The 10,863-nt window shown below is 56.6% G+C and overlaps 1 protein-coding gene across 1 annotated transcript; it reads left to right on the forward strand.

The window, feature by feature from the left end:
* Positions 1 to 3,869: 3,869 nt before the first annotated feature.
* Positions 3,870 to 10,007, forward strand: Crygn (crystallin gamma N). Its single transcript, XM_004628976.3, has 4 exons — positions 3,870 to 3,979; positions 6,246 to 6,494; positions 8,292 to 8,437; positions 9,852 to 10,007. The coding sequence occupies exons 1-4, from the start codon at positions 3,959 to 3,961 to the stop codon at positions 9,985 to 9,987; spliced, it is 552 nt and encodes a 183-aa protein (XP_004629033.1). The 5' UTR covers positions 3,870 to 3,958; the 3' UTR covers positions 9,988 to 10,007.
* The last annotated feature ends 856 nt before the right edge of the window (positions 10,008 to 10,863 follow it).

Here is a 10,863-nt window from a genome sequence, read left to right on the forward strand (position 1 = left end):
TCCTTCTCAACTTAAAAAAAAATACATGCCCTTCTACTTTTTTTTTCTTGAGACAGGGTCTCGCTGTGAAGTGTAGGCTGACCCTAAATTAGCTTGTGTAGCCCAGGCTGGCCTCAAACTCACAGTGATCCTCCAGCCTCATCCTCCTGAGTGCTAGGATTAAAGGTATGTGCTGCCGCACCCTGAAATTGGACTGTTTCTTAAAACTACCTCTGCCACCAGGTGCCTGGGTGCCTGCGGGTCTGCTCTTACCCGGAGCCTCATAGCACACCCGGCCAGCGCGTGGTCTCCTGGGCTGAATCCCTGTGATGCATCTGCGGTTTATTGACCCCGGTGTCATTTCCGCCAGGTGACGTCCGGGAGCAGTGTGAATGAACTCCAGTTGGGTTATGGCCCACTGCGCGCTCCATGGGTGACTGACAGGGGCCGAGTTTCATTTGTCTTGGGAAACACCCAGGAAGGGAATTCCCAGGCCATGGGTAGGTGACCCGGTGCTTTATTCCTAACCAGAGTAACCAGAGCCTGGCATCCTGCCAGCTGCGTGTGAGGGCCCAGGGGGCCCACGTGGTCACCAGCGCTAGCGCTGGTCGTCTTTCACAGGCGCACACCGCTGTCTGTCTGGACGGGAGGCACACGCGCCAGCCTGTGAGTCACTAGACCTGGGAGTGTGTGACAGAAGACACCAGATCAGAAGCAAAACATGAGCAGGTACATTAGAGGGAATAAGTCGCCGTGAGGGTCAGGGACATGAGTCCTGGATTCCAGTCCCAGCTGCACCGCTGCCTGGCTGTGTGACGCTGCTGTCCACATCAGCAGCCCTCCAGGATCAGCGCAGAGCAGCTGTGGTGCACCCACCCCCGCCCCATTCCTTGTTCTACCTTTGTGCAGCTGGCCATTTCCACCGCCAGGGGTCAGGCTTCGTCCCCTTTCCTCTGCTCCAGCTGGGCTGGAGTTGAGGGCCCTGCTGAGGTGATGTAGTTAGGCATCGCCTGTCCCTCCCCCAGGCTCATGTCCCCTGGGGATTTCCTGCCCCTTCCCTCAGCATGACAGTTCAGAAGGGGCAGAGCCCAGCTGGAGTCTCACAGCAGCAGGCTTGGGCGTGTATTGGCCCAGAGCTTCCCCTCCCTTCCCTGGCCAGTGCGTCAGTTCATGAACACCCCCTGGCCTCTCTCCTCCTGAACATGTTTTTGCGTTTTTTTGGTTTTGCTTTTCTTTTCTTTTCTTTTTTTTTTTTTTTTTTCTTTTTTGTGGCGGGGATCTTTTTGAGAAAGGGTCTTGCTTTGCAGTCCAGGCTGGCCTTGAGCTCACTTTGTATCCCAAGCTGGTCTTAAACTCACAGCGATCCTCCTGCCTCAGCCTCTCCACTCCGGACCTCTCCTGAACCTTTCTGCAGGTAGCCCAAGGGCAAGTGGCTCAGGCTGGTGGTACACACATCTATAATCCCCATACTTGGGAAGCTGAGGCAGGAAGATTGCAAATTCAAGACCAGCCTGGGCAAAAACTCCTTGTCTCCAAATTACAAAATGGAACATATCCTTAGTGGACAATCTAGCAATCACATTCCTTAGTAAATATCCAAAAGATTGTGCTTATTCTACTGAGCAATCTCCCCAGCCCCATCCAAAAGATTGCAAGCGAATTGCACACGAAGGCTGTACAGGGGTGTTTATCCCACCTTTATTCATCGTTTCCAAGATGCCTGCAGATGGAAGGTAAGCCCCACACTAAGCTGTAGCTGTGTGGGGCTTCCGGGTGGTCCCCTAGGTTCCCTGTGTTGCACGCGTGCTCCCCGTTGCCACAACCTTGAGGCACACGTCACGCACAGTGAGGACCGAGCAGTTCTGCTGCGGCTGGTGAGGCCCTGACAGCCGCCCTGGCGCATGGCCTGCTGAAGCCCTTTCACTTCCCAACCCCGAGTGCTCTTGTGCAGTGATGTGTCCCAGGCTGTCACCAATGCAGGTTACCTTGGACATCTGCCTCCAGGGCGACAAGAAGCAAATCTAGCCAAGTGTGTGGTGCACGCCTGGGACCCCAGCACTCAGGAGGCTGAGCAGAAGGATCACCAGCAGTTTAAGGCCGGCCTTGGCTACATAGCTAAACCCTGTCTCAAAAAAAAAAAGGAAAGAAGGAGGAAAAGAAGGGAAAAAGAGAGGATGGTTCCAACCCTGGAGGTACTGGGAGGCCATGAGCCTAAATTCAGCTGTCATGGCCCCAAATTACAAATCCCTTCTTTCCTTAAGAGAAAATGAGGGGCCAGGGAATGGCTGAGTAGAATAAGCTCTTTCCTGGCAAGTGTAAGGGCCTGAGTTCAATCCCTGGTTCCACCAAAAAAAAAGAAAAAGAGAGAGAAAATGAGTAGTTGCATCATGACATAAAGGTGGGCATGGACGCTTGGCTGCGTAAGAGCAAGATGTTCTCTCTGATGCTGCGGTCAAACGAACCAGGGCCTTGCGCATGCTCAGCACCCCGCTACCAGCGAGCTGCACCCCAGGGTACGGTGAGGTCTCCTCCATCTATCCCTCTCAGCATCAGCTGGTTCAACACTCACGCAACAGCACGTCCATCTTTTTGTCTTCTTTGTTTTTGCAGAACCGGAGATTGAACTCAGACCCTTGCACTTGCTAGGGAAGTGCTTATTCCACTGAGCCATCTCCCCAGCCCCCTGTCTTCCCTCTTTGTGGCTTGGCAAAGCTGGGATTCAGGCCTTGGAGAGTAGTGTCAGTGGTAAGGGAGGAGGATTGGGCTTCTGGGTCCCCTGGGAAGACACAGCCTCGGGGTCCAGGGTGGCAGGCACGTGGGTTCCAGTCCGTGCTGTGTCTGCCTTTGGTGGCCTCAGAGAGTAAGGCCAAGGTGATGGCCTGCACAAGAACCACTGGGCCTCCTCTCTTTGGGCCCCAAAAGTCTTGCCTGGAAAATGGCTATAAAAATGTGTCCTGCTCAGGGGACTAAAGTGCCTGCTTAGGCAGAGCGCAGTGGCCAGGGTTCAGTGCCCTGCGTGCCAGCCCCGCCCTTGGAGTGCACTGAAATGGCAGTTGAGATGGCGTGGGGTTGCGTGCCTATAATCCCAGCTCTTGGCAGGCTGAAAAACAGGAGAATCACTGGAGTCCAATCTATATAGTGAGACCCTGTAGACACTGTAGATCCTGTATCCCCTATACTAAATACAAAAAAGAAAGAGAAATGTGCCCTGCAGCCCGGGGGTGCAGCTCAGCTCTGCGGGCATCTGCCTATGGGTTCCAGCACTGCAAAGACAGCAAACAGCTCCACAGAACCCCCTTCTCTGCGCTCCTGCAGCTTCTCTCTCCTGAGCTTAGAGCTGTTGCCCGACCTCGGTCACTCACCAGCTGCTGTGCCCCCTTCTCTGCTGGGCTGGCTGTTTTCTGCACTGGGTCTTCGCAAACAAGCTGCGGCTGGGCCTCCCACCCAGCATGCCTGTGCCCTGGAGCATTCTCATGCTAGGGGCGTTTCTCTGCCTAGATCCTTGGTGTCAGGGCCAGTGCCACCTGGGGAGAGGGTGGGCGGCTAGGGCTGGGTGCACTGGGGCAGGACGTCTAAAGGCAACTGGAAGCTGGGACCCCAGCCTTTGTCCCAAGACATGAAGTGGTGACAGGTGACTACAGTTAGGTGAGAAAGGGCAGGGCTGAAGGTGGCCCTCAGCAGGAGGGGTGGGGGTGGCCCTGGGAAACTGGGGAGACCCCTCCCCACTGCACTAGGGCAGCCCTGACTCAGCGGGCCCTGGGGGGCTGGGCCCGAGGGTCGTTGGGGGCAGGAGGCTGGGGCTGGCCAGGAGTGGCCTGGGTCGGGTCCCAGCGCTGGCCAGGCGGCCCCTCATGGGCTTAGCACGCCCGACAGCACTAACACAACTGTGTCCGGCCAAGCAAATCTTTTGTCCTGGGCGGGCTGAGCCAGCAGGGCGCCGCCTGTATAAGCGGGGTCCCACGGAGGCCAGCAGAGCACCATGGCACAGCGCTCAGGGAAGGTGAGTGGATCCACGTCCCTCCCAGATGGCCCCAGCAGGCGGGTGGGGGATGGGGCTGCTGCTGCTGCTGCTGCTCCACAGGCACAGAGCGGGGCCCAGCACTGCACCCCCAGAGCGCCCCTGGGGGATGGCGAACCCGGGCGCGGAGTTGGCTTAAATTCTCAGTTACAGGGCGGCCTTGCCAGTCAGTGGTGTAGCCAGGGTCTCCTGGCCCCTTTCTGGAGGTTACCTGTGGCTGCCTCTAGACCACGGGAACTGCGGTGGCTCTGCAGCCCCTGCTGTCTCCTCACAGGAGGTGGATGAAAGCCCAGGCCTGGCTCCCTGGCTATCCCAGGGGTGCCTGCTCTCCGAGATTGTCTGCACCAGCCCCACCCCGTGCAGTAAGGGCAGCTGCTTAGGCTCTCTCTCTCCGCTTTGTCTGCTGTCCCTCTCATGCCTGACCCACCAAAGCCTTTGCTCTCCAGAGACTTTTTTTTTTTTTGGTGGAACCAGGGATTGAACTCAGGCCCTTGCGCTTGCCAGGGAAGCGCTTATTCCACTGAGCCATCTCCGGGCCCCACCAGAGACTTTTCAAGCCCCTTCGTGGTGATACTATCACTGTATCTGTCTCCAAGGGCCTGCATTATGCTTCAGTGCCAAGCAGCCTGGTAGCCAGCCTGCATAAAGCACCCAGGGTACCCGCTCCCTGGCACTGCACAGGGCCTTGGGGGAGCAGGAGAGAGAGCGGAAGGGCCCCCAAATCAGTTGTCCCCATCCAGCAAGCTTCCAGCTCACAGACAGTCCTTTGACAAAGCCTGCAGCCTTAACTACCAACTGCCAGGGGCCTGGATAAGCAACCCTGCCACTTTCCCCTGGAAGAACTGCCAATAGAGGTGAGGCCGGGTGGCAGCATATCCCTGGGTGACATCACTGTCCTCTACATGGGTCCTTCAGGGGCTGCAACTCTTGAGGCCAACAGAGTTACTGAGCGTTTGGAATTTTAGTTCCAACGACAGGAGATGGATTGCTCGCTATAGCTTCACTTGTTCAGTCTGGGGACAAGGACAGCCTGCGAGAGCCACTTAGCACTCAACTACCACTGGATTGGTGAAGTTCTAGATGTAACCTCTGTCCGTTACCTAACAAGCAGGCTGCAGAAGCTTTTTTTTTTTTAAATCTTTTTGAGATAGGGTGTCGCTATATAGTTCAGGCTGACCTTGAGTTCACTGTATAGCCCAGGCTAGGCTCGAACTCGCAATGACCCGCCTGCCCCAGCCTCCAGAGTGCTGGGGTGACAGGCATTCCCAGCCCTCTTCTGAGGTCATTAAGGAGTGCCAAGCCCTGATATGCCTGCCAAGAGTTGGCCTCTCTGCAGACGGAGGCCCCAGAACTTGACCTTCTGAGAAATAAATGTTGGGTGATGGTGCTGGGTTGGGGACAGAGTTTATTCTTTTGAAAACATCTCTTTGAATTTTATTATGGATGTAATATTTTAACCACCAACAAGAGCTGGGTGTAGTAGGCACACTTGTCATCTGAGTTCTTGGGACGCTGAGGCAGGAGGATTGACACAAGTGTGAGGCCAGCCTTGGTGACACAGTGAGTTCCAGGGCAGCCTGGTATACAGGCAAGACTGTCTCAAAACAAACAAATGAACAAAATTAAATAAAAGGCTGGGGAGATAGCTCAGTAGAATAAGTGCTTCCCTGGCAAGCACAAGGGCCTGAGTTCAATCCCCAGTTCTGCAAAAAAAAAAAAATAAATAAATAAATAAATAAAAATTGAGTTTGAGGCTGGGGAGCTAGCTCGGTGGTCTAAGCACCTGCCTAGCAAGCGCAAGGTCCCAGGTTCCATCCCTGGTACCACATGCTGCGCTGGCCCAGAACCACGTGTGGTGGTGCACGCCTGTAATCCCAGCACTGGGGAGGTTGAGACAGGAGGACCACCATGAGGCCAAACTGTATAGTAAGACCCTGTATCAACAAAAATAAAAATTGAGTTTTACAGATCCAACTGGATTTTGAAAGAGCCTGCTTTCAGCTAGGCATCTGGACAGACTGGGAAGTCTGTCCCTAGTTTGTCTGCCCTGCCATGAGTGTGGCTAGCGCTGCATCTCTGCACGATCCTCAGAGAATTCCAGGCCCTACTGAGTACACCAGGGCTGGGCTGTGGTGGCCGGGGAGTCTGGGTGCCACTGAGGATGCTGGGTCTGGGACATCAGCACCCAGGTCCTAGCAACGGAACAGCAGGAGGCCCCTGACGCAGAGCTCTGCCCTGGCCCTTCCAGATCACCTTGTATGAAGGCAAGCACTTCACAGGGCGGAAGCTGGAGGTCTTCGGGGACTGTGACAACTTCCAGGACCGAGGCTTTATGAACCGGGTCAACTCCATCCGCGTGGAGAGTGGGGCGTGGGTCTGCTTTGGTCACCCGGACTTCCGGGGCCAGCAGTTCATTCTGGAGCACGGCAACTACCCCGACTTCTTCCGCTGGAATGGCCACAATGACCACATGGGCTCCTGTCGGCCTGTGGGAATGGTGAGCAGGGTGGGGGCTTCCTGCGGAGGACAGAAAGGGGTTCAGGTCAGGTCTGGGCAGGCCAACAGGTAGAGCTTCAGTTTTAAGATCTTTAAGACCTAGAGTCAGGATTGTCATGAGTTCAAGGCCAGTCTGGGCTACACAGTGAGACCCTGTCTCAAAAGTCAAAAAGAGAAAAGTCTGGTTGGACTGTAGTGCTTTGTGAGTCTCTGGTGCCCTATCGCAGAGCACCTCTGGGGGAGGCCGGTCTGCAGAAAATCTGGGGACATCCCTTGGGACTGCAGGGGACTACATGTCACAGATGTAACCCAGTGTGTATAGGGAGAGCAGAGGGGTGCTGTCCTGGGTGAAGCACTGTAGATGTCCAACTGCCCTTAGGGTGGGCTTTAGGGACAGAGGGTTCCCCTACGTCACAAGGACCGGCTGACCCGCTGTAAGCTCTGTCCTGCTGGGAAATGGCCACTCTATGAGACCAAGTAGACAGCTGTTGTCGGTCAGTCTGCCACCTGGCCCTCCCAGGATCCTGGGGCCAGGGCTCCAGAGAACATCTAAGCGGTGGCAGGGGAGGCCCCTCTCTGCATGGGGCCCTCCTCTTTCTTCCACCAGTTGCAAAACCATTTGTACTCTGCCATCTCAAATTGTAAGAATGCTTTCTTAGTATTTCTGCCAGGCCATGGACATTTAGAAAAAGGAATGCAAATGGTTAGCCCAGATCCTGCATAATGCTGTTTCTACCAATAAGTATACCAGGCATCCCACGAATGCTGTTCTTGTAAGAGCCACCCCAGTCAGCTGGGAGATGGGGGGCTGTCCTCCCCTGCCCTTTGGAGACAGGAGATAGAATGAGCTGACCTTACTGGGCAATGACGTCAAGACCAGCGGGTACTTCAGCAGATGAGATGTTATTTGTTTTAGATTTTGGGCCTTATGTTTTAATAAAAGGTTCTGTTGCAGATTTAAAATATTATCATTTGGGCCGGGGAGATGGCTCAGTGAAATAAGCGCTTCCCTGGCAAGTGCAAGGGCCTGAGTTCAATCCCCGGTTCTGAAAAAAAAAAAAAAAAAAAAAAAAAAAAATTATCACTCAGTGAAATAAGCGCTTCCCTGGCAAGTGCAAGGGCCTGAGTTCAATCCCCGGTTCTGAAAAAAAAAAAAAAAAAAAAAAGAAAAATTATCATTTGAAGGCCTGCCTGTGGCCAGCAGCCCAGGGTGTAGAAGTCAAAGCGGGGGAATGTGTACGCAGCAGCTAGAACAGGAGTCCCGCAGCTGAGCACCCCAAGGGTGCCAGGGGCCCGAGTGGCTGCTGGCCTCCCCAGCAGCCTTACCCTCTCTGGACCTGGGATTCCTTAGTTACAAAGAGATTGGGCCCGGGGCCGACAGATAGCTCAGCAGATTAAAGCGCCTGTTTAGGCTGACGCAGGGACTGAGGTTCGAGACTGGGTGTGATTGGGTTGTGTGTGCCTGTAATCCCAGCGCTTGGGAGGCTGAAAACAGGAGGATCACTATGAGCTCGATCTATGTAGTGAGACCCTGTACTGAGAGAGAGAGAGAGAGAGAGAGAGCCAATTCGGCAGCTTTGAAGATTGCTAGTAATAAAAGCTTCACCCACCAAGTCTCACAGGCAAGATTCTAAACAGAGTTGTATGGGGCGGGGGTGGGGGTCATGCTGGCCTCTGGCCCAGCCCCCGCGCTCTTGCGCTTCTACGCCTGTGCGTCCAGGGCCCTCCCTCTTGCTGCCTGGGTACAGGAGGAGGCTCTGAGGGTTGGCCTTCTTTCCTTCCGGCCTGGACCCTGGAGCACGGAGAGCACTTTCGCATAGAAATCTTCGAGGGCTGCAACTTCACAGGCCAGAGCCTGGAGCTGGTAGAGGACTGCCCCTTCCTGCAGAGCCGTGGCTGGCCCAGGAGCTGCGTCAATGCCGCCAAGGTGTACGGGGACGGAGCGTGAGTACGGCCGGGCGTCAGGGTGGGCGCCAGACCCCAGGCTTGCGCCCTTGTCCTGCGGGCCTTGTTCCTGCCTTGACTCCCTCCTCTGCCCAAGGCGACACCCAGTCTCCCCATAACCCCATGGGGATCGGGGACTCAGTGAAAAGAAAAAAACGGGGAGGGGGGCCAAAGCCGGTGTTCAACCTCAGGGCTGTGCGACCTTTACCCCTCCAGTTCCTAACAAGGAGAGGGTGCCAGATGGGGATTTGTGCTTGTCCCTTGACACCTGTCTTTAACTCTTACAAAATATCTAAGTCCCTCTCAAGACTGAGCCGCCTGTATGGTAGCCCCTGTGTCCCCTGAATCTGGTGGTGACACTGCCAGGAGCCTTTCCTGAGACCCAAGTAACAAGAGTATTCTGAGTCCCAGGTCAGCCAGGCGTGACCTGGGCTCACATGCATGTCCTGGTGGCTACCTGGTGGCTTTTCTGCCACCCGCTTCGCATCCTCTGCCGCCTCCTCTGTAGCCTCTGCCCTTTCCTCCGGGCACATCCAGGCAATCTCCAGGGTGACCCCAAGCAAGGCTTAGGCATTTCAAGCTGCCGCCTAACGGAAGACAGCAACTCCACAGGGCCCGCCCTGCCCAAGCGGGACCTGCCTCAACCCCAGCGACCCCAGCAGCGTGCTTCTGCCTGCTCAGCCTCTCTGCCCTGCTCACCCCACCCCAGCCCTCCTGGCAGAAGGTGCCAGGCACCAAGCATGGCCCAGATGGAAGAGTGAAGGGAGTGCTGTGGGCTTGTTGTGTGGCCCCAGTGCCACAGCCCCTCCAAGACATCATCTGCCAGCGGGGTCTTAGTCTAAAAGGGCTTGCAAAGTTCTGTAGGAGCAGGGGGAGAGATCCGCGAAGACCAAGGGTCTGACCACCCTGTGGCCTGGGCCCCAAAAGGCCCTGGAGAGCAGTGCAGAGTGTGACCCCTGGTGTGAGTGCGGGGGAGGGGTGGGGTCAGCGGTTGGACTGCAGAGGCCACTCTGGCTTCCCGGTAGGCCCACAGGCCTGTGTCCTGGCTCCAGGGCCAGAGCCTATCTGTCCCGGAACCTCCCACACACTCACTTGGGGTGACTGGGTGTTTTCACTGAAGAAAGGAATAATAGGAACTGGGTCCCAATCTATGACAGGCCCCTGCCAGTCCCACGGCTGTCACCTGTCCTTCTAGTCCTTTCCAGGATAGGGGTGGTGCAAGGAACAGGGAGGGTGAGGTAGGGCATCCCGGGCTGCTCCTGGGGCTCGTCCCAGGCAGTGGACACGGGACTGCGACTGGGCACGCCCAGCCCACGCATCCGTGAGCACGCAGCTGCGGGGAGGAAGCCAGCCAGGACCCGGCTGGGGCCCTGCTGTCCCGAGCGGGTAACCTTGACCCGGCCCTGGCTCGCAGGTGGGTGCTGTACGAGGAGCCCAACTACCGTGGCCGCATGTTTCTGCTGGAGCGCGGCGACTTCCGCAGCTTCTCCGACTGGGAGGCTCACAGCGGCCGCGTGCAGTCGCTGCGCAGGGTCGTCAACTTCTTCTAGCCGGGACAGCGAGCGCGCGAGAATAAAGGTGCTGCAGCGGGGCCTCGAGTGCTTTGTGGGCGCCCAACGCTGTGCAGGGCGGGGACTAGGGAGCGCTGAGCAGGGCCCTGGGAAGCCCCGCGGCAGGAGGACCCTGCAGGGCCAGGGGCGACCCGCGCGCAGCCTGGGGCGCCTTCTCTCCCCCAGCCCAGGACCCCTGGATCAGTTCCGGGAGGGCACTGGGGAGGGCGGGGAGTAGCGGGAGCGGGGGCCACGAGGGGCGTGGCCAGGATGGGTGAAAGCCTGGAAGGAGAAATACCACCGGCAAGGCCAGGATGGGAGTTGAGAAATGGTCCAGGGGTGGAGGCGGGGCCGGGGAGGGGCGATCTGGGAGCCTCCTGGGCAGGGCGGGGCCTGGTCCCCGACCTTACTTACCCCTTACCCCCTTGAGCTCCAGTGACCCTAAAGGTCACCAAGAGCCGTCTAGGGTGACACTCTGCTTGCTCCAACCACCACTAAATGGGGACTGCGTGTAGTGGATGGGATGCTGGCTGCCCCTGAGCAATCAGGCTGTTTTGGAAGAGATGAGATCTGGAATCCTCAGGCTTAGGGTTGGGGAGATAGCTCAATGGCATAAGCACCTGCCTGGTAAGCCCAAGGTCCCTGGTTTGATCCCCAGTGCCGCTAAATAAATAAATAAATAAACAAACAAACAACTGGAATCACCGGGCTTCTGAAGAGGACAACAGCGCTGCAAGCCTGAGTGAGGCTCGTGACTACGGGGAACCTGGAGATGTCTGCTGCTGCACCAGGCCAAGGCCAGGCTGGACAAGAGATCAGGTCACCCACAGCCTCGCGCCTGAATGAGGCTCAGCCTTCCAGTCCTGCAAGCTGGGT

The sequence above is a fragment of the Octodon degus genome, unplaced genomic scaffold (genome assembly GCF_000260255.1).
Source record: "Octodon degus isolate 3935 unplaced genomic scaffold, OctDeg1.0 scaffold00027, whole genome shotgun sequence".
NCBI lineage: Eukaryota > Metazoa > Chordata > Mammalia > Rodentia > Octodontidae > Octodon > Octodon degus.

Bases quoted from the DNA above. Each gene is read 5' to 3' on its own strand.
- Crygn (XM_004628976.3), top strand. From the start codon at position 3,959: ATGGCACAGCGCTCAGGGAAG. The intron at 3,980-6,245 runs GTGAGTGGATCC...TGGCCCTTCCAG, and splicing joins TGGCACAGCGCTCAGGGAAG to ATCACCTTGTATGAAGGCAA. The intron at 8,438-9,851 runs GTGAGTACGGCC...CCTGGCTCGCAG, and splicing joins AAGGTGTACGGGGACGGAGC to GTGGGTGCTGTACGAGGAGC.